Here is a 23,308-nt window from a genome sequence, read left to right on the forward strand (position 1 = left end):
GTGCGGTTCACTTGAGCCTGAAACTGAAGACGAGATGTGACTTTTTAGGGACTGTTTCATTTGTATTTATTCATCATTCTTGCGTTCATTGTAATCAAACTGTCGTAGATTATTAAAGACGCAAACCCCTCACTACATGACAGCTGTACCTTCAGCAAGCCTCCTAACTCCTGCTGCACGAGGACTTTGATAGTCTATGAGCGTCAAAAGTGGCTGATCTGTTTAGCCAAATATCGCTGCATCCAAACAACTCAAACGGTATAACTAAAGAAATGTCCACTGTGCTGAGCGAGAGCGCTTCTTATCGAACAGTGCATCATCGATGACATAAGCATGCAAAGGCTCAAATGCAATGTGAGTGCGGGCCGTCGGGGGAGATGGGAGGGGGGCATGCGTACTCCAGCCCGGTTTAAGGCAACTGTACATAGTCTAAGTACGCCCTAGGAGAGTTCTCAAGACCTACTTCTAACTCCCCTCTCGCCATTTAAATGGAAGGGAGGCCTTGGGCTCGAGAATCTTCTGAGCTCAGGGTTTTCTCCAGGACAGCATGCCAAACACGTTTTGTGAAGTTTTTAAACTAATTTCGAGAGGAGCACGTGATATAATTGACTGCAGCTGGCCACCTATCTACACTCATTAGTTAGCCAATCAGATCTATCCTAACCCACTATAAGTAGCCTAGCTAGTAATTACTCCCTTATCTTCGTTTTCCGAAGAAACCCCCCATCCACCCCTTTCTCCTCCTTTTCTCCTTTACAAAAAGGGGAGCTCTCGAGAACCACCTGATCTCGTACTCCCCTCACATGCTCTATGGACCTGGCGGGAGCCCTGGGCTCAACTATCTCCGAGCTCAGGGTTCTCTCCCGGGACAGCATGCCAAACCTGCTTACAGCTGTCAAGCAATATCTAAATGTGAACTCTTGAAATATCAATTATCAGCTAAGGGTGAACTCTTAAAATTTTAAGGTGCAATTATTACTCTTAAATTATGAACTATGACTTTTAGCTCAATAAACAATTATTTGCTGCTTAGTAGTTGGGTTTAGTTATTGATCATGATTAGGTATAGTTTTTACTTCTTTGATTTGTATTCAAAGAGAAATAAAAACAAATTATAATCTCGAAGTGTTAAAGAGATTGTTTACTCAAAAGCAAATATTTACTCACCCACATGTCGCTTCAGCACTTTGAGTTTCTTGAAGAGTGTTGAAGAATTCTTTAAAGAATGTTGGAAACCAGTAGCCATTGACATCTGTAGTAAGAGGAAAAAATTTAAAATATACTATGTAAGTCAGTGGTTCCAGTTTCAGGCATTCTACAAAGTAAAGTTTCATAAACTAATTTCTAGAGGAGCACATGATGTGATTGAGCATGACTGGCAGCTCATCCGTAATCGGTAATAATCCAATCAGAGTGATCCTAGTTTACTATAAATGGATCCTTTTTTTCCTACAGCCCTATCTTTGTTTTGGAGGAATCCCCTCTTCCACCCCATCTCCTCATTTTCCTCCCTTTTCTAAAGGGGGAGCTCTCGAGACCTACCTGATCTCGGATCCCCTGATATGCTTATTGACCAGGCGGGAGCCCTGGGCTCAAATACCTCTGAGCTCAGGGTTCTCTCCCGGGACAGCATGCCAAACCTGCTTTAAATGCCAAACATATCTAAGTGGGAACTCTTGAAGTATAGATTTGAGTTTAACAGAAGACCCTCAAACAAGTACAGTATGAGTAAATTGATGCAATTAATCCAATACAAAACAACTTTCAGATGCTTCTCATAAATAATTTCTAGACATTTACCTGTTAAATATCGAAATTTCCTTAAAACGGTTTAATATGTGCTTTGAACCAACTCTGCTTAAGATATTAAGACTCATTTAAGATTGTCTTTAACACACCACTTAAATTTAACCTAACCTGTCAATCCAACAATATAAACTGCATTCCCATATAAAAACAAGTCTCAATATCTCTGGCATAAATCCTGTTTCAGTAAAATTTTCATTGGATCTTTTAGCAACAGTTGCTAAACAAATGAACAAAGTGAATTGCAGCTCTGGTATTGTTTGCTGTCTGCCTTTTGTCTGATCTCCTCTGCAGTCCTGCACCTCTGACAGGACATCTAATTACACAGGTTTGGGCATTTTAAGAAGCCTTTAATTTTCTCAGAACATCAAGAGGCGTTTTCCTGAAGCAGAAGCAGACTCTACTGTGGTCTGTCTGGCTCACGGCCTTTCTGAAGCTCACACATACTTCATCTTTACTCTAATCATCACTCAGTGGCTAGAACAACTAAAGTTAACTTTATCTCAGAAGGTTTTTTTTTAAAATTCCTCAGGAAAAAAAGTGGCGGTTGTCATTATCTTGTTGGCTCTAAATGTAGCAGCTCTGATTACAAAACTCTACTGACAAATAACACCGACAATGCAGGAGAGATATCATACTAATAGAAAAACTCCTACATAAATGAATCTTATATGATTTTTCATAATCATGTTTACTTTTAATATAGATTCCAGACATATTTTATGTTTTTTTATACATATAAAATTATCTATAGTGTTATAAGAATACCTCAAACTTACTTTTAATTAGTTTTTCAGTTTAAGCATTAAAATAATTAACTAAAATAGAAATAAAATAATAAAAACTTAACTGTTTTAAGTTTAACTGAAATGTAATTTTCACTGCTTGGGGGGGAAAAACTCAGCCTGTTCAGTAAAGTTAACTTTTTCTCTGAAATTTCTCCTAAAATGAGTAAACAAGTTTCATTCTCCAAGCCCTGTACATATAATAGGCAATATGAACACTTTGAAATAAGAAACTGAATACCGGTTAAAGCAGGCAATCACAATTAAACACCAAGGACAGGGCAACAAATTGACAACAATTGAATTACAGTATTACTAATCAGAGATCTAATCAATTTACTTTCTCTTCCACTAAAATCCTAATTTACACTAACTCTAATTTAGATGAAAACAGCAAACAATAAATAAATATTGAGCGATGGTGTAAACCACAGGTGTCAAACTCAGTTCCTGGAGGACCACAGCTCTGCACAGTTTAGTTTCAACCCTAAGTAAACACACCTGATCAAACTAATTGAGTGCTTTAGGCTTGTTTGATAGCTACAGATTGGTGTGTTGAAGCAGGGCTGGAACTTAATTGTTCAGGGCTGCGGCCCTCCTGGAATTGAGTTTGACACCTTGTCTAGACCATCTTATGGCCCGTTTCCACTTTGTGCTATGGTACAACTCGGTTCAGTATGCTTTTATAGCAATTTTTACTTTCAAAAGGTGCCTAAAAGCAAACTGTATCGTACCACATTTTGGGTACTGTTACAAACCCCTGATGTTAGTCTGGGGGATGGTGGGGTTTGACATTGATTTAATTAAAATATATTTATACAAACAGTGAATGAGTGCAAAAGACAACCAAAGTAATGCCAAAAATATGTGCTTTTATTTATACTTCCCAAAAGTGAACAACAACAACGAATTAATCAAAAATAAAGAAAAAGTAGGTAAGGCAAAAATATACTATTTACAATATATACAACACTGAGGCAAATAAAGACGGGAAAAAACAAGAGAGCTGGCAGAAGGGATGCGGGCGGCGCTAAAGAAATGACAAGAACAAAACCCAAACTAAAATTAACTCCCCAGAAGCATCTAGCTAACTAAGTATGTGAAAATAGTATAATTAAAACGCAAAGTTCTTCCGAGTCCTGACTGTCTACTCTATCTATCTATCCAAAAAGTACAAGGGGTGGCGCTCACCCCTAACCTAATGTACTAAACAGCAGAGTAGTCCTGTGTTGCAATGCATGTCACGTGACCTTCTTACCTGTCCGCTTCGTCCAAGCCTCGTAAACAACTTAAACGGATTAGGATATACGAATAACGGACGGATAGTGTGCACACAGAAACGAGCAACAACAAAATACACAGTTAGACGGGGTTTTCTAAACGCACGCAATAACACAGACAAGTGGAAAAAGCAGAGACAGAAGTCAAGAGAGCGAGAAATCAAGGGACTAGCGAGTGGTCTGGCGTGCGCTTTTATGACGGGTGGTCTTGGCTTATTGGATGTGACGTAAGAGTGAAGTAACCGGAAAGGAATGACTGACAGCTGAATGGACCAATGAACGGAACCTGAGAATACATTAAAGCAGATATGGGAGAACAGAGCAAGAGAGAGAAAGAGAGAGGAAAAAATCACAGCAACAGAGCACAAATAACACAAATACATAACAGGTACCCTTTGCAAAGGGTACCTAGCACACAAAAGAGTACCAAAAGGTGTAGAAAGGCGCGCAACTGAACGCTATTGGTTTACAGAGATACGCCACTCGCTCGTGCACAAGACAGGAGAAAGAAAACAAAGGAAGCACCAATTTTAAATACACAGCTGAGACATTACACTGTAATAATATATACATATAATAACAAGCCATGGTCGACTCGAACTTAAACAGACATTGTCGTCATCTTGATGTACAGCCACAAAGCCAAGAAGAGCAGAATCTACCCTGTGCCCCATAGTTGTTTACAAGGCCTTCTAAAGGGCGAGCAGTTTCACTTTCTCGCTTGCATGCGAGTCTATATTTGAAATAATAACTTCTTAAGCTGATGATAATAACATGCACGTAATTATTGGTGCTTCTGATATCTGATTTTTTTCAGAAACAGACAAACGCGAGACTGACGTGTGAAAAACAAAGGAGAAGCCGTAAAAAAACAAGGGAGCAAATTATTCTTTCAGCAACATAAAACATGAACAAACTGCTATGTTTAACTATTATCTTCACCTTTAGGACTAATATATGCTCAGAATGATGGAAATACTCTCTAAGGGCCTACTCACAATATGCTATCTGAACCGTGCCCAGGCCCGTTTCCCGGATCGTTTGAGAAGAGTGAGTGCTCTAAATCGTGAGTGTTCTGAATTCACTTGGCCAGCCCTGGCCCGGTTGAAAGAGGTGTGCCAGAGCACGGTTCAGTCGGGCTTTGGCGCGTAACGCTTAAAGTGTGAGTGCAAGAGCACCAGAGCCCAAAACTGAAGATGAAATTTGACTTTTACGGAATTGTTTCATATGGATTGGTATTGGCCAGGGGTGTCCAAACTCGGTCCTGGAGGGCCTATGTCCTACATAGATTAGCTCCAATTACTTTCAACACACTTGCCTGGAAGTTTTAGTATACCTAGAAATAGCTTGATAAGCTGGTTCAGGTGTGGTTAATTGGGGTTGGAACTAAAATAAGTAGGACACCGTAGGACCAAGTTTGGGCATCCCTGGTATAGGCTTTTACTACCAGCCAGATCATTACTGAGGATGAGTGGCACACCTTTGACAGGTGCTTCATCTCACACTGCCAATTTTAAAATTCTGCATTCGGAAATGTTTAAGAATACTTGCATAAAAGATAAATCAATTCCTTGAACAATTGCGCGGGAATTATACCTTGATTATTCATAAAAAGATAACACACTTTTAAGTATGAAGGGCTGATTTGTTCTGGTATCACAGAGGAAATGCACAAGTTTCATAACAGATTCATCATAAAGTAAAGAAACAGTTCCTGCACAAATGAAAAGTTTAAAATCAATGCCAATATGTTCAGTTAACTCTGTGGAGTGTTTGCTTTTTTACTGGATTTGCATTTCAAAGTGGCATAATTAGGAATGAGATGACCAGTCTTATGGCAATAAAACCATTCACGAGTTTCAGCGTCATCTGAAATTGGAACATTCTTTGGGATGGTGTAGTAGAACTGTGAGTGTGATCAGAGAAATTGATCTTACTAGTGTAACCTTATGCATTAGCGCAAATTCATTAATGAAAACTGCAGCATCACTATACGTCCTGCAATGCAGTTTTGAAATTAATACAACAGAATTAGCTTTTTAAGCTGTTAAAATGAGTTGACTTTATTAGCAGTGCACCCTTTATGTGACAAATTTGCATGGTCTCACCAAAAATCATCAAAAGTTTGGCTTGGTTTTTTCACAGAATTGCAGAATTTTGTAAGCTTCGGGAACTAGTTCATAAGCATGTAAAACAGAGCTCTTCAGCTCATTCCATTCCAAGATTTGCTCAAGCTTCAGGGTTGAACAAACTTCTTGGGCTTTTCCAATCTGATTGCACTGTAACAACAGTGGCCAAACAGTACGAGGATAATTTTACATGGCAGAGCTACTTTCAAAAACTGAAATGTGCCAACATCACTTTCTCGAAACAACACTACTAGAAATAACTCACAGGCTTTATCAAATTCTCGTTGACTTACGCCTAGTTCACACTACTGGATTTTAACCATTATCAGATCGCTGTGCTGTTCACACTACATGACTTGACTTTGTGTCTTTTAATCTCTGTGGTGTTCACACTATGCAACACTCTGTGAATGATCCACAAGAGGGGGGTCACACACTACATGATCTGACAACAACTCATTCCCCATCAGCTCATTCAAGCTACCAAACCACAGCTAATAAAATTTTGAGGGAGGAGTCATCAGAAAAAGCTGAACACTATTGGCTGCTTGTGTGCTGATGACATCACTGACAGCGTTTCAAGCTTTGGAGAAAGCATTTAAAAACATCGTCAAATCAGCTGATTTATCAGCGCATTAATCACTCATCTGCAAGGTTTGAGTGGATAGATACACAGTTTTTAATTTTTGTAATTTTATAACTCTTTGAAATAAAACTAACAAATAACACCCTGCCATTTTCTAACTATCAGTGTATGTCTTTCTGACATTGTCATTTTTTTTTATTTCAAAACAGCAAAGAACTGAGCATTTCTGCCTTAAATTACCATATTGGTCAAAATGACTGCATGCATGTCTGATACTTTTCGCTGTGACTTTAAATATGTGTGCATTTTTTTGCCTAGCAACTTCCTGCTAACATAAACAAATCTTTCTGATGGCAAAAACATCAATTTACTTCAGATATCTTTCAAAACAGCAGATTCTGTGCCGCGAAATAGCTCCTGTTTGAAAGTGAAAATGAAAGCCAAGTCCTTTGCATGTTCTAGTATCTTAACTACATATTTATAGGCTGTATTACCAAAAAACATGATATTTTTAGGGTAATAGTGTCATTAAATATGATGCCAGACATTCAAAGCTTAATTTTAATATCTCAATAATAGCTTTGAATGTAAATATGTTGTGACAATATGGCGTTTTATATGAGAACGGTCAGAATGAGCAGTATGGCAATTCTAATAGTGATAGCTCCACTGTTAATATAGCCTACTCTCATGTCTGTGTTAACACAGAATGAAGCGAGTGCGTTGATGCCCATCCTGACCAATCACAGATGTTTCTGCTGAGCCCCTGAGCACACAGGCATTCAGCTCATGCTGATATGCTCTCTCATTGGCTGCAGCTCGTCGCTACATCTGACCACACGTGGGGTTGAGTCGGTCGACTGCTCTGGAATATTTAGCATGCTAAATGTTGGATTTCCGTCTGCGAGGTGTCGGTGACGCGTTGTTCAGTAGTTCACACATAAAGAGCGGCAAGCGCCGTGCACCGACGGATTTCTTCCCGATCACAGCCCGATCTGTCGGCGAGCTCGTTAACTTCCAAATCGGGCTCAAATCAGGCTTAAAATCATCTAGTGTGAACTAGGCTTTACTTGCATTTCACTTTGAGGTGCAGGAGTGGGACTTTGAGTAATAGTGGTGAAAGATGGCTGTCAACACAGGTACACTCACACCAGGTGAATTGGAAGCTAAAGAGTGAGCAGATTGCTGGGATTGAAGCTTGATCTTAGATCTTTGAGTCTGATCAAACACTCAGGGTCCTAACAACTCCCTTTACAAGATGCCACATGGTCACATTTCCAGTGCTACATGTTTTTCAGCATAGAAGTTTGGAAACAGCCATTTGCTAAATTTCCAAATGCAGCGAGATAAAATTTCGGAAAATTTAAGATCACAATTATAGCTGCCAAGTTTAATTCAACCAAAGCTCATGGTGTTTTCTTTTAAAGAGGAAATTGAATTTATTATGACATGTTTGCTACTGTGAATCAAACATATGAATTCATTTTTTGTTCTTCAATTTCTGCATTTGTGTTTTCCATTCCGAATCTAACCATTGCTATTGAACCACAACTACAGTGTGACATTGTAAACGAATGAATAGAGGCATTAAAACATGCAGGAAAACAAAATTATTAAATACATTTAATTAACAATGCTTTCAAAATTTAAATGCATAGGACAAAGCTTACGCTCACATGGCATATGCAAACTTTTATTATAAACACTATGACAGAAATACTTAGAGAAAAATATTTTGTTGCTGTATCAGTATTATTAAAGTTTATATGACAAGCTAGCATTTAAAGATGGCATAAATCACACTGAAACAATGTTAAATAGCTCTCTGATATGTCTGATTTCTAAGGTAAGTGCAATAATTCTCCTGACATGGTTTTGCAGGTGTAGAAGATGTGCAGAGTTACAAAGCTCAAGTTTCAACTGTACTGACTGAAGCCTTTTCCACAATACAAACATTGATGATGCATGTGTTCAGGTCAGGACTTTTATCAAATTTGTCAGACAATTGTCTGTCTTAGTTTTAACAAATACACACTCTTTAAAGTATATGTGGTGCTACTGATTCATTTTGCCCTAACAAAATGAACTTACCAAGTTCTGGACCTTAAATGCAGATATACATTTAGGCATTTCTGGTGTGTGTGCCAAGTATGTTGAAATCAAACTCCCAAGCAACCTTAAAAACGTTTTAAACATTGGAGCATAATAATACTAAAAATATAATAATGAACAGAGCAATTCCAATTACAACCACCACTGCTGGGTTAGGGCCCTAATTCCTTACTAGGATATATTAGCTTTACACAGAGGGTAATAAAGTACAAGAGAATCAAAAAGGGATGTCAAAAATAAATGTAAGTTGAAATTCTTCCTTCCCCCTCCTTGATCATAACCCCAGGAACACCTTTAACTACTATCTTAACTGTGCCTTCTTCAACTGCAGTCTTAAATGAGTCTTCAGCTGCAGTCTCAAATGTGCTACCTTCAACTGCAGTCTCGAATGAGTCTTCTTCATATGCAGTCTCAAATGCGCTGCCTTCAACTGCAGTCTCAAATGAGTCTTCTTCATATGCAGTCTCAAATGCGCTGCCTTCAACTGCAGTCTCAAATGCGTCTCCTTCATATGCAGTCTCAAATGCGCTGCCTTCAACTGCAGTCTCAAATGAGTCTTCTTCATATGCAGTCTCAAATGCGCTGCCTTCAACTGCAGTCTCAAATGAGTCTTCTTCATATGCAGTCTCAAATGCGCTGCCTTCAACTGCAGTCTCGAATGAGTCTTCTTCATATGCAGTCTCAAATGCGCTGCCTTCAACTGCAGTCTCAAATGAGTCTTCTTCATATGCAGTCTCAAATGCGCTGCCTTCAACTGCAGTCTCAAATGAGTCTTCTTCATATGCAGTCTCAAATGCGCTGCCTTCAACTGCAGTCTCAAATGAGTCTTCTTCATATGCAGTCTCAAATGCGCTGCCTTCAACTGCAGTCTCAAATGCGTCTCCTGCAACTGTAGTTTTAAATGGGTCTTCTTCAGCTGCAGTCTCAAATGCGTCTCCTGCAACTGTAGTTTTAAATGGGTCTTCTTCAGCTGCAGTCTCAAATGCATCTTCTTCAGCTGCAGTCTCAAATGCGTCTCCTGCAACTGTAGTTTTAAATGGGTCTTCTTCAGCTGCAGTCTCAAATGCATCTTCTTCAGCTGCAGTCTCAAATGCGTCTCCTGCAACTGTAGTTTTAAATGTATCTTTTTCAACTGCAGTCTCAAATGCGTCTCCTGCAACTGTAGTTTTAAATGGGTCTTCTACAACTGCAGTCGTAAATGCGTCTTCTTCAACTGCAGTCTCAAATGCGTCTTCTTCAACTGCAGTCTCAAATGCGTCTTCTTCAACTGCAGTCTCAAATCCATCTTCATCAGCTCTAGTCTCAAATGTACCCTCTTCATCTGCAATCTCAAATGCCTCTTCTTCAACTGAATTTTCTGCAGTCTGAACTGCACCGCTTTTACCTGAAGTCTCAACTGCACTTCCTTTACCTGCAGTCACAAATGCATCCACGTCGACTGCAGGCTCAACTGAACTGCTTTTACCTGCAGTCTCATCTGCACTGCCTTTGCCTGCAGTCACAAATGCATCTACTTCAGCTGCAGTCTCAACTGTGCCTTCTCCAATTGCAGTCTCATCTGCACCACCTTTATCTGCAGTCTCAACTGCACCACCTTTACCTGCAGTCTCATCTGCACCACCTTTATCATCAGTCTCAACTGCACCACCTTTACCTGCAGTCTCATCTGCACCACCTTTATCTGCAGTCTCAACTGCACCACCTTTATCTGCAGTCTCAACTGCACCACCTTTACCTGCCGTCTCATCTGCACCACCTTTATCATCAGTCTCAACTGCACCACCTTTACCTGCAGTCTCATCTGCAACACCTTTATCTGCAGTCTCAACTGCACCACCTTTATCTGCAGTCTCAACTGCACCACCTTTACCTGCAGTCTCATCTGCACCACCTTTATCATCAGTCTCAACTGCACCACCTTTACCTGCAGTCTCATCTGCACCACCTTTATCTGCAGTCTCAACTGCACCACCTTTACCTGCAGTCTCATCTGCACCACCTTTATCTGCAGTCTCAACTGCACCACCTTTACCTGCAGTCTCATCTGCACCACCTTTATCTGCAGTCTCATCTGCACCACCTTTATCATCAGTCTCAACTGCACCACCTTTACCTGCAGTCTCATCTGCACCACCTTTATCTGCAGTCTCATCTGCACCACCTTTATCTGCAGTCTCAACTGCACCACCTTTATCTGCAGTCTCAACTGCACCACCTTTACCTGCAGTCTCATCTGCACCACCTTTACCTGCAGTCTCATCTGCACCACCTTTATCTGCAGTCTCAACTGCACCACCTTTATCTGCAGTCTCATCTGCACCACCTTTATCTGCAGTCTCAACTGCACCACCTTTACCTGAAGTCTCATCTGCACCACCTTTATCATCAGTCTCAACTGCACCACCTTTACCTGCAGTCTCATCTGCACCACCTTTATCTGCAGTCTCATCTGCACCACCTTTATCTGCAGTCTCAACTGCACCACCTTTATCTGCAGTCTCAACTGCACCACCTTTACCTGAAGTCTCATCTGCACCACCTTTATCATCAGTCTCAACTGCACCACCTTTACCTGCAGTCTCATCTGCACCACCTTTATCTGCAGTCTCATCTGCACCACCTTTATCTGCAGTCTCAACTGCACCACCTTTATCTGCAGTCTCAACTGCACCACCTTCACCTGCATTTTGAAATGCACCACCTGCAACTGCAGTTAAAATTGCACCACCTGCAAGTGAAGTTAAAAATGTGCCACCTGCAACTGATGTCTCCGATGCGCCACCTGCAACTACAGTCCCAAATGTTCCTCCTTCGACTGCTGTCTCAAACGTACCTCCTTCGACTGCAGTCTCAAATCCGTCTTGTTCTACTGCAGTTTCAAATGCGTCTTCTTCAGCTGCGGTCTGAAATGCGTCTTCTTCAGCTGCGGTCTCAAACGTGTCATCTTCAGCTGCAGTCTCAAATGTGTCATCTTCAGCTGCAGTTTCAAATGCGTCATCTTTAGCTTCAGTCTCAAATGTGTCTTTTTCAGCTGCAGTCTCAAATGTGTCATCTTCAGCTGCAGTTTCAAATGCATCTTCTTCAGCTGCAGTCTCAAATGCGTCATCTTTAGCTCCAGTCTCATATGCGTCTTCTTCAGCTGCAGTCTCAAATGCATCATCTTCAGCTGCAGTCTCAATTGCGTCATCCTTAGCTGCAGTCTCAAATGCGTCTTCTTCAACTGCAGTCTCAAATGCGTCTTCTTCAACTGCAGTCTCAAACGCATCTTCTTCAGCTGCAGTCTCAAATGCGTCTTCTTCAACTGCAGACTCAAATGCGTCTTCTTCAACTGCAGTCTCAAACGCATCTTCTTCAGCTGCAGTCTCAAATGCTTCTTCTTCAGCTGCAGTCTCAAATGCGTCTTCTTCAGCTGCAGTCTCAAATGCGTCTTCTTCAACTGCAGTCTCAAACGCGTCTTCTTCAGCTGCAGTCTCAAATGCGTCTTCCTCAACTGCAGTCTCAAATGCATCTTCTTCAACTGCAGTCTCAAATGCGTCTTCCTCAACTGCAGTCTCAAATGCGTCTTCCTCAACTGCAGTCTCAAATGCGTCTTCTTCAACTGCAGTCTCAAATGCGTCTTCCTCAACTGCAGTCTCAAATGCGTCTTCCTCAACTGCAGTCTCAAATGCGTCTTCTTCAACTGCAGTCTCAAATGCGTCTTCTTCAACTGCAGTCTCAAATGCGTCTTCTTCAACTGCAGTCTCAAATTCATCTTTTACTTCCAACACTGGTTTCTTATTTCTTAATACTTTTTGTACTTTAAGAACTTTATTTTTTTCCATTTTTTCTAAGTGTTCAGAAATATCTTCACCATTTTCAAAGTGAATCGGCTTATCATTGTTGTCTAAATCAGCCACAACATAATCATTCCTTTGGGTGACTTTAATTTGGCCCTTTATTTTACTGACATCATAAATATCAATTTTATGGTCACTTCTATATAATGTTTTCAGTCCATGTCTTTCACTTTCAATTTCAATTGGAAATTCCTTTGTGAACTTGATTTTGTTAAACTCATCTTTCGTCATGAAGGATTGCCTGCGTGGTAAACGTGCTCTAACATTTTTCGAATTGCTCCAAACGTTACCCCAAAAGTTGTTATCTGTATTGTCAATGTATTCCAATACATGTCTATTTTGAAAATCTTTAGCTGTTGGAGTACGTTTGAATCTGATGTGAAATTTTGTGCAAACGCACAGAAATTCTGCATGTGTACTGATGGAGTTTATAGCAATGCTTGAATAGGATCCTCCAGGAAAATGTTGACTCTGCTTGTCTTGTTGAATCACCATAAAACTGCAGTTTTTTTCCACCTAAAAAGACAAAAGTAGTAGTTAAAGGTAAAGTTAATGAGACCATGGACCACATATCATTTTGCTAATGCCTCTCAAAATTAGTCAAAAAGGATTTAAAAAACAGGATAACACCAGCTAGGAAAAAAGCCACAGTAAGAATCTTAAAATCTTACCTTTACCGACAGACTCTCCAGATGCCATGTTTCAGGACTGAGTTGCTCATTGTCACTCACTGACAGGCTTATATTGGGACAGGGAAACTTGGGCTGCAGCTGCAATGTTGCGCACAGTTTCCCAGATCCCTGCTGAGGATTGAGATTCAGAGATGAAGGACAGGTGAGGGGCAGTCCCACAGAGAGAGGACACAACGCCCACAACACGTAGAGGAGGAACACAGATGGCATCATTTCAGCCGCAAACTCATCCGCTGTGTGTGAGAGAGTAATCCACCCTGTGTGTCGGTAAGAGCACCAATAAAGAGAAGACGAGTGATCAGATTTGCAACTGGCAGATAAAGATAAACAAAAATCAAGACTACAATGTGTTCAAGAATGCAGTTAGTCTGAAAAAACAAGAATTACAATAAACACAATGAATGAAGTACTCATTTTAAGCTAACAGTTAAACAATTGGGGGTGGGTGATCCAATTTTCTGGAAAGGTGTGTATGTGTGAACAGGTCCTTTTTGAAAATACCGGTAAATTCGTTCTGGCTATTTTCCGGAAAGAGAAGTTGTAACATTACCGGCAATTTGCCGGAACGCTGCGCTGTGTGAATGCAGAAGGAAGATTGGCGTAATAAGCGCGTGCACGTCTAGAACATGCTGAAGTGAGACGTCTGCTTTAGCCAATCACAACAGTCAGACGCATTTACGTCTGCGCGGTTTATGAGAATAAAAGCCTTTGAATATTTTTCCAGACACATTTAGCTGCTAGAAGTTAGTCAGATCACGTTTATATGTTCTTCTTAATGCCAACTGTGTAAATAATCATCGATGAGATGCTTATGATAAGCCGTTGTTTGTTTACCTTCAAGCTTTGCGTGTGCCTGTGACACATATTATGAACATCTTGACATGCGAAAGTGATCCTGGGAAAGTTGTTCACAATATTGATCATCCACAGACTTTGTAATTTAGTCAAATGTTTACAAATACAAGCGCAGCCGTTTAAAGCTCATTTGTGGTGAATGATGTCAGAATTTACCGGTATTTTGGAATGGATGTGTGAATGCTCTTTTCCGGAAAATTTCCGTAACGTCCTCGCCTGTGTGAACAGCGCTTTTTTGAATATACCGGTAAAGTCGTTCCGGAAATTTTCCAGATATTTACCGGTATCACTGTGTGAAAGGGGCTATAGTCAAAGTGTTTTATTTTTTGCATCTGGCCACTAAGCATTTCTGAATCATATGAGTGACATTTCACTATTAACACAGAAGATCATCACCTTAAAAAAAAGAGCGCCATAGCACTGATAACCCAGAGTATTACACAACAATCCTCAACCAATTTACAGCAGCGACTCATCATTGTAAAAACATAAAACAAATACCATATACCCATAAATAATGACTATGAATCTTACCTTTTAAAGGGACAGTTCAGCCAGAAATAAAAATGATGTAAATATTTAATTTCATTTACTACCATTTACTTATTGCAAACCTCTAGGAGTTTCTTCATTCTGTTAAATACAAAAGAAGACATCTTGAAAAGTTTTGTAAACCTGTAACCACTGACTTCCATAGTATTTGTTTTTCCTACTTCGGAAATAAATGGTTACATGTTTCCAACCTTTTTAAAAAAATCTCTTCTTTTGACTTTAACAGAATAAAGAAACTCTTAAAGCTTTAAAACCACACATGAGTAAATTGAAAGTTTTGTGTGAGCTATCCCTTTAAAGTGTAGTATGAACAAATGACTCCTAACTGCTTTGTTTTAGCGAATCATGGTGGTGCCTTCACTTCTCCATGTTGCCAGTTAGTCCTTATAAGGGTCACATTGTTGGACTTGTTCTTAAATACTGACAGTGTTAATATAGTTATTTAGACTTTAATGAGGTGGAAAGTTGAAGTTCAGGGTTAGAAATACCCTATTCTATTTGCAACAATACAATATTTGAATGTATTCAGTGCATTTTTTCATGAATCGTTTCACAAGCAGAATTACCCCAATACAACTAATTTGAACTAAAACTACTGTAAAACACTTTGGTGTAAGGGTGTCACGATCCTCCAAATCCTCGATTTGATTACATTTTCGATTCTAAAGGCACGATTCGATTCGGTTTTCGATTATGAATAATTAATTATTGACCAATTAATTATTTGTTGCCTACCGTTTAAACTACCTGACCTGCATGGTCTTTGTTTTACCCATAAACAAATCATACAGTAAATGAATAAAGGCAAGTTACACACATAATTACCACCTGTCAATCACTTTTTTCTTGTGAATAGGCAGTGATCTGTGTCGTTATAATGGCGTCGGTAAAAAAGTCGCACAACCAACAGGAACCAGCCAACAGTATCTGAGGTGTGCGCTAAAATGACTAAGTACAAGTGAGTGAAAGATTGAAGCAGTCCTCTGACTGCCTGGACCTGCTGTCTCGAGCGCATGGCTGTGAGTGCGTCTGTGTCTGTGTGGTCACGTGATGTGCATTTTCAGAGGCAGAGAGGAAGGAGGGCTGCTCAGAAATGCTACACGCCACTGTGGATGTCAAATCGTTGTCTTTCTAAAATACCATTTAAAAACAAAGACAGTGTAAACAGGGCCCGAGTGTGTACTTTTCGCGAGTGGATTTGCAACGGGGGCGGGCAGAGGATCGCGATGCCGGTGTTGTCTATCGGACAAACCGTACGTAATACGTACATAGCAGAGCTTGCAAAACTGTGTTTTTTTTGTCGACAACACGAACGTTGTCAACATAACTCACTGGAAATCCAAAATGCTTCCACACCGGCGACTTCATTGAAAGAGGAGAGGGTTTAAGTTCTGTCGACGGGTCTCCTGCTTCTGCAGTTTAACAAGCACTTCAACAAGCCTGTTTTTTCCCGCTTGGCAAGCCAAGCTGACGTGACATGGGGGCGTGGCAGCATCGACGATTCTATTTTTTGATTCGATAATCGAAATTGAGCATAAATTTCGATCGATTACGATTAAAAATTGAAATCGTGACACCCCTACTTTGGTGAGTTTAGTTGGCTACACTAACAACGAAAGACAAACAAATTTATAAACATTCATTAAACATTCATGTAAATCATATAATGCATTTATAAAGTTGTCATCCCTATAAACAAAATGGTTACATCAAAAAATTGTAAAGCAATGCTGCATGAAGCAACAGTTAGAAATAATAATAATTCTTGTCATTTTTTAAGAAAATTATTGTGTATATCAAGGTGACATTTTAAGTAACTGCTTTCCTATTATGTATTTTCACATGAAATTATTACTCTAGTCATTATTGCTTTTATTACAAATACATTATTAATAATAATTAATAATAATTATTATTATTAGAGTGATTTCTGAAGGATCATGTAACTGAAGTTTGGAGTAATGAAGTTGAAATATCATCTTTAAAATCTCTGGAATAAATGATTAAATTAAATGATAAGCTACTTTTGAATAGTTGTTTCATAGTGCAATAACATTTCACAGTTTTACAAAATGTGCTGTATTTATGATGAAATAAATGCAGCCTTGGTGAGCAGGAGAAGCTTAATTTAAAACATTTAAAAATCATGACCCCGAACTTATACACACACACACACACACACACACACACACACACACACACACACACACACACACACACACACACACACACACACACTGTTGAAGTCAGAATTATTAATAATTCATAGCTCTCCTTTGAATTTGTTTTTCTTTTTTAAATATTTTCCAAATGATGTTTAACAGAGCAACAAAATTTTTACAGTATGTCTGATAATATTTTTTCTTCTGGAAAAAGTCTTATTTGTTTTATTTTGGCTAGAATAAAAGCAGTTTTTAATTTTTAAAGACAATTTAAAGGTCAATATTGTTAGCCCCTTTAAGCTATATTTTTCTCGATAGTCTGCAGAACAAACCATCATTAATAACTTGCCTAATTACTCTAACCTGCTTAGTTAACCTAATTAACCTAGTTAAGCCTTTAAATGTCACTTTAAGCTGTATAGAAGTGTCTTGAAAAATATTTAGTCAAATATTATTTACTGTCATCATGGCAAAGATAAAATAAATCAGCTATTATTAATGGTTTATTAAAACTAATATGTTTAGAAATGTGTTGTATTTTTAAACTGGGAATTCTATAATGTTTAGAAATCTTTCTTTTCTGTTAAACAGAAATTCAAGAAAAAATAAACATGGGGCTAATAATTCAGGGGGATGTTATAATAGGGTACAATATAGAAAAGAAAAAAGAAAAAATATATATATTCATTCATTCATTTTCTTGTCGGCTTAGTCCCTTTTTTATTCTGGGGTCGCCACAGCGGAATGAACTGCCAACTTATCCAGCAAGTTTTTACGCAGCGGATGCCCTTCCAGCCACAACCCATCTCTGGAAAACACCCACACACATTCACACACACACTCCTACATTATGGACAAATTAGCCTACCCAATTCACCTGTGTGTGTTTGTGTGTGTGTGTGTGTGTGTGTGTATATGTATATATATATATATATATATATATATATATATATATATATATATATATATATATAGTTTAAGTAATAAATTTGTTACTTAATCCAGATTTCTCATGCTGAATACACTGTACGCACTTTAACTAAACTTGACACTGATTAAAAAAGCAACTGGATAAAAATGTTCAGAATGTTATTCTATATAATGTACAAGTTTTTTTTTTTTGCTTTTATACATGGTCCTGACTCTATATTTTCTATTTGATTTGATACATTTATCTTAGATTGTGTCAAAAATATTCAGTACCATAACTAAAAAAGGCAAAACCTGGAATAAGACGCCTTGTGCTCAATAGAGATTATTTTGAAATGTTACAGTTGATTTGTTAGCTTTATCTCAAAATGTATCAGAGCTGGACTTAAGTGTATATAATGTTAAACAAGGAAAATGTGGTTTCAGTACCATTAATAAAAACAATAAAGCTAAAAAAAAAAACCCACTGTGCATTATAGAGGATAATATTCTGAATATGGTACATCTAATTTAATAACTTTATCCCAGTGTTGTCATTTATTGATACATTTAAATAATAATTACATTTAAATATTGAATACAGTTAGCACTAATTCCAAAAAGTCTTACGCAACAGCAGAGATGTTTTTCTAAACATGTTGGTTCTGGTGTTATTGTATATGTATATTTATTTTCTAGAAATAATCCTTCCCAGGAAGCAAAGAATTCTGGTTCAGATTTGGCATAAAGCTGGCACACCAAGCATTTTTCCAGCACTGGCATACAGCATGAGGGCCAAACATGTAAGTTTCATTTATATTGACCCACTTTTAGAATACATTTAAATTATTTTTTAGTAAATTAAAACTTCTAACAAACAGGTCGCTTTGAGAAGACACGCCTATAGCACGCTTCAAGCAGAATGCTTTATGGGTTTATCAAATTCATTGCAGTCGTGACACAACAACACATCTGGCCCAGTTCAGGCCCAGTTATGGGTTGTGACCTTGTCTGAGACATGCCCCAGGTATGGTTCATGTTTGGCCCTTGTATTGAAGCCAGACTTGGTCCAATCATGTACCGTAATTTACTGCGGCATGTGGGCAAAGCAAAAGCTGATTGTGTGGGCCAGCCAGATCTAGACCAAAGAAATTTTGCTATGTATGTTGTGGAACAAAGGGAGTATATATCGATGTTTATCTGACATAGTTGGGCTCAAATGTAACAACCACAAAATAAATTGAATTGGTTTGAAACTAACTTTACCGCCATCATTTAGGCCAGTGGTTCTCAATATGGGGGTCGGGACCCCTTGAGGGGTCGCGGAACAATGAAGGGGGGTCGCCTGGTGATTTCCAAAAATCTACTTATTATTATTAGGCCATAAGAATTACCATATTTTATCCATAACCAACTGAAGAGAAAAAAACAGTCGTTTATAGTTACTATAGTAGCTTATTTACTTGTTCTATTGGATTGCGACCCCTGGGGTAAATACATTATATTAAAGACACAGCAATAGCGTCAGATGCAGCAGATTGATTTTATAACACCAGGTTAAACTTTCTGCCCATTTACAGCACTGAAATACATTTTAAAAATTAAACGAAGAATAGACTTTGGTCTATTGGTGTGTGTGTGTGTGTGTGTGTGCACCATTGCATGCAAGTTTTCTGTATTTATAATCACCTCAGAGGATATTGGGGGTCGCGAGTCACTGGCATTGTTATTTTAGGGGTCGCGTGCTGAAAAGTTTGGGAACCCCTGATTTGGGCAATATTATAGTGGCTCAAGAGATCCAAATGTCATCTTTAAAACATCACTGGCAACAACACAACACAAAAAATTTATAAAATAAACACAAAGTATGAATAATCATGTTAAATAACCAATTAAAATGTTTTGTATTATATATTGTTATTCCAAATAAACTTAATGTTAAAACAAGGCAGAGATAAATAAACGTGTCTTACTTTGAAGTCAGTTGAGTCTGATGGTCCATCTGCAGAAATCTCTGTGAACGAACTCTATTTAACAACCTTTCAGCCGTCAAACAGAAACAAACAGAAACATCCTCTTTACTGGAATATTACACAATCAGTGTCTGGGCCAGAGTTTAACACAGACTGGAACTGAAACACATTTACAGACTATGTCATATAGGGTACATTCACTATATCACTGGCTAAGAGTTTGGCAAATGGAACAGTACAAACAGTGGCACCATAAAAAGTATGCCAGCCATGTCTTACTTTATTTAATGTTTTTAATGGAAGAGCTTGTTTTGGACTTTGCTACAGATAAAACACACAAAAGAGAGAAAGATCTAGATATTTAGACTGGGGGTGTGCAAAATATTTTAAGTCTTTCTACACCCTTTCTTACTTTTCCACCCTCCATATATTTCTCTCTTCCTTCCACCAAGATCCTTAGCCTCATACACTCTGTAAAGAAGAAAACTAGCTTTACTACACATTTAAGCCAGTCATATGGTAAAACTTGTCCTGCATATAAACCCCTACATTGTTTTGAAGGACATCCTGGGATTTTTAATGACCACAGAGAGTCAGGACCTCTGTTTGACGTCTCATCAAAAGACAGCACTCACTGAGCAGTATAGAGTCCCCTTCAATATACTGGGGTGTTAGGACCCACACAGACTGCAGGTTGAGTGCCCCCTGCTGGTCTCACTAACACCACTCATTTCCCATGTGGTCTCCCATTCAGTTACTTAACGGGCGCAGCCCTGCTTAGCTTCAGCCGGTTACTTTGGCCCCGTTTACACTAGTGCGTTTTAGTTTTAAAACGGCATTTTAGAATGAAAACGATCCGCGTCCACACTCGCGTTTTACCCAGCGTTTCTGAACTGCTCTCCGTCCACACCAAAACACTGAAAACGCATATCACGTGACCACACACACACACTTTGGCAATCACTGGAGCCCATCTACCCAGATGAGAGCTCTGCTAGTCGGACTTCTCATCAAGCATCTCCCGCTGGATCTAATCTCACTATATTTATTAAACGTGATATTTCATTCATCTTGTTGTCTTTATCTAACGACATATTCCCTGACTTTGGTCATTGGAATCTATTACTTGTTCTCAGGTAACGTGTTTTGGCTGAGCGCAAAGATAAGTTAATGATTAATGTAACCACGTAGCCTATTCTGTATATTGACTGATCGCTTGCCTTTATTTCCTATAATGTATAAACTTATTGTATGTTATACTTTTATAATGGCCATTATCGATTATTAAAACTGATATTCAGCAAAAGAGAGGGTTTGTTTCGTATTTTCACTGAAATTGAAAGGAGGCAGTTGTTATCGGCTCCGTTTTGTTATAAATATGCACACAGTGAAGATGACGCTCATGCAGCACGACGCCTCAACATTTCTGCTGTCTGTTTAGTTGTTAATATTAAAATAAAAATAGGCAGTTCCTTATATCAAGTTTACATTTTATTGTTGAGAAAGTGAAACAACATAGGCAAGGTGATGTGAATGAAATAATAAAGTACACGGTTCCCTGTGAAGATTGACGCGTGTCCTCGGTATGTTTTCCATATCAAACTGAGAAGAAGAGATGCAGCCTTGATCAAACTTGCGAAGTCTGAACTTACACGGAGAAGATTCAGGACTGAACTGTGTGTTAGGCTACTTAATATTGAGGAAAAGCACCAATCAGAGAGGCGAATGTCTGCAGCCCCGCCTCCGTTTTCAGATGTCTCCGTCTTTCCCCATCCACACTGAGACGGAGCAGCAGCGTTTCAGAATGAAAACGGCCTCTCCAGCGTTTTCGAAACGCTCCGTTTTCGGCGCTCGAGAACTCCGGCGTAGTGTGGACGGATGGCGTAACCGTAGCAAAACTTATGCGTTTTCAAACTAAAACGCATTAGTGTAAACGGGGCCTATGTGAGAGGTTCAGAGAGCTAGCTGCCGGCATCTCAGTTAGCATCTCGAAAGTCTGCTGGCATGTCTTCTTTAAACCAGATTTTGGATCTGATGCAGATGGATCAGGGTACCACAGAATTTGTAGATCTCAGCAGATATACCATCAGGACCAGTAGCATTTTGTTCTACATCGCTTTGATAGCAGTTTTGATCTCCTCCAGTGATGGTGTTCAGGCAAGTAAGTCATCGATGGGCAAGAATTTTTAAGAGTACTGAGTCGAGTGGTTCAAACAGATCTCTCTGCAGTTCCGTCAGGACTACAGGGTGCTCTAGCTTGATTGATGGTGTTAACCACCGATGCTGGTAAGTCACCCAAATCTTCTGTACTCTGCCTATAGACCACACATGGAGGTTCCAGAGATCTGGGCACAGGTGCCAGAAGGCCCACTGTGTTTCAGTCAAGTAAACTTGCACAGGACAGCACCAGCCTTGCTCGCTCTTCTGAAAGGCGCACAGTCATAGAGATTGAGTACAGCTCTATCCGAGATAGGAGATGCTCTGCACAGGGGAGAGCATGCTCTTCTCTCAGTTGATCTGAAGCCCCAACTGGTCGAGGTGCCTAAGCACCATGTCCCTGTGCATAATCAAATGATCTTGGGATGAAGTGAGTGAGTTTGGGGAAAACTTGCAGAGACAGGAAGAGCCCTAAGGGGAGGATTTTGTAATGCCATGCTGTAAAACCTACTCTTCATCTCGGCATCTCACAGTAATGTCTTCTCGCAAGACAGGGGTGGACGCGTGGCTGACCTTCGTGAAATACATGCCTGTGAACTTGGGAGGCCGTATTGCATAACCGAGTCTGATCATCCACATGAGCCACTGTGACGGGCTGGGCAACACTAACCAGGCTGGCAGAGCTTGCGCTAATAAGAGTCATCAGATCAATAACTGGTGTGCCAGTGGAGGGGCAGCTCGGGTGGGGAGTGCTCACTCTGGGAAGCGAGAAAGAGCTGAAAATAAAATATTTGCTCTTACCTTCCTGGATCCCGCGATGAGACTGGAGGAGTAAGAGAGAGGACACCGTCCTTTTGCACCCTCAGAGCTCGTGGTGAGCCGGAAGGCAGAGCATCCCAGACTGGCAAGGCTCAAGTTTGCACAACTGGAGAGAGAGAAAGCTACTCTTTTACTAGTTACCGCCGGCCCGGAAGCCATCAGTGGTGATTTTAAAGTCCCTGACATTACTGAATATGATACTGGCTGCGAAGGTGGAGCAAGTCTTGTGACCGCAGGTCTGTAAGAGCTGTATTATTCTGGATACTTTTTTGTGTATTACAACACTAGTAACCATATTCATATAATAAGGGAGTTTAGATGCATTAAAAGAGGTATTGATAGCTTTCAAGCAGTATAGACTTTTTATCATTCATAATCCTAAAAAAATACACTAGATTCCCATCAGGCCCTGTAGAGTTTCCTGATTGTAAACAGTTTTTATTTCCAATAGGGTGATGGGAGCTTCTAGGAGTTCTTATTGTATATCATTCATTTTAGCAATACAAATATGTGAAAAAGGTATTTTCTGATTTACTTTGTGTATTTACAGCCGATATGTCTAACTTATTTTCTGTTATTCTGCATGCCAAGGGATCCCTAACTGCTGAGATTTGTCCTTTTATGGATATCTTCTCAACTTGTCTACAGGAAACCA

At 39.4% G+C, this 23,308-nt stretch overlaps 1 protein-coding gene and 1 long non-coding RNA gene across 7 annotated transcripts in view; one reads left to right on the forward strand and one right to left on the reverse strand.

The window, feature by feature from the left end:
• The first annotated feature begins 6,672 nt into the window (after positions 1-6,672).
• LOC147845503 (uncharacterized) overlaps positions 6,673-23,308 on the forward strand; it is a 61,339-nt gene continuing 44,703 nt past the window's right edge. Inside the window, exon 1 of the long non-coding RNA XR_015480355.1 lies at positions 6,673-6,688. This is a non-coding gene — a long non-coding RNA (uncharacterized LOC147845503). The remainder of the gene's footprint in view (positions 6,689-23,308) is intronic.
• LOC101883776 (uncharacterized) lies at positions 8,264-22,849 on the reverse strand. Of its 6 annotated transcripts, none has more exons than XM_087243511.1 (4): positions 22,636-22,849; positions 19,678-19,743; positions 13,206-13,483; positions 8,264-13,050 (listed from the first exon to the last, which is right to left on the reverse strand). In XM_087243511.1, exons 3-4 carry the CDS (start codon positions 13,437-13,439, stop codon positions 8,929-8,931), a joined length of 4,356 nt encoding a protein of 1,451 aa, XP_087099637.1. In that variant the 5' UTR covers positions 13,440-13,483; positions 19,678-19,743; positions 22,636-22,849; the 3' UTR covers positions 8,264-8,928. The 6 variants fall into 6 exon arrangements, with proteins under 6 accessions (XP_087099637.1, XP_087099642.1, XP_087099640.1 ...); XM_087243516.1 differs by lacking the exon at positions 22,636-22,849 and having other exon boundaries at positions 8,264-9,182; positions 9,400-13,050; positions 19,678-21,793; XM_087243514.1 differs by lacking the exons at positions 19,678-19,743; positions 22,636-22,849 and adding exons at positions 14,183-15,238; positions 16,217-16,321 and having other exon boundaries at positions 13,206-13,684.

The sequence above is a fragment of the Danio rerio genome, chromosome 3 (assembly GCF_052040795.2).
Source record: "Danio rerio strain M-AB ecotype USA chromosome 3, GRCz13ab, whole genome shotgun sequence".
Taxonomy (NCBI): Eukaryota; Metazoa; Chordata; class Actinopteri; order Cypriniformes; family Danionidae; genus Danio; species Danio rerio.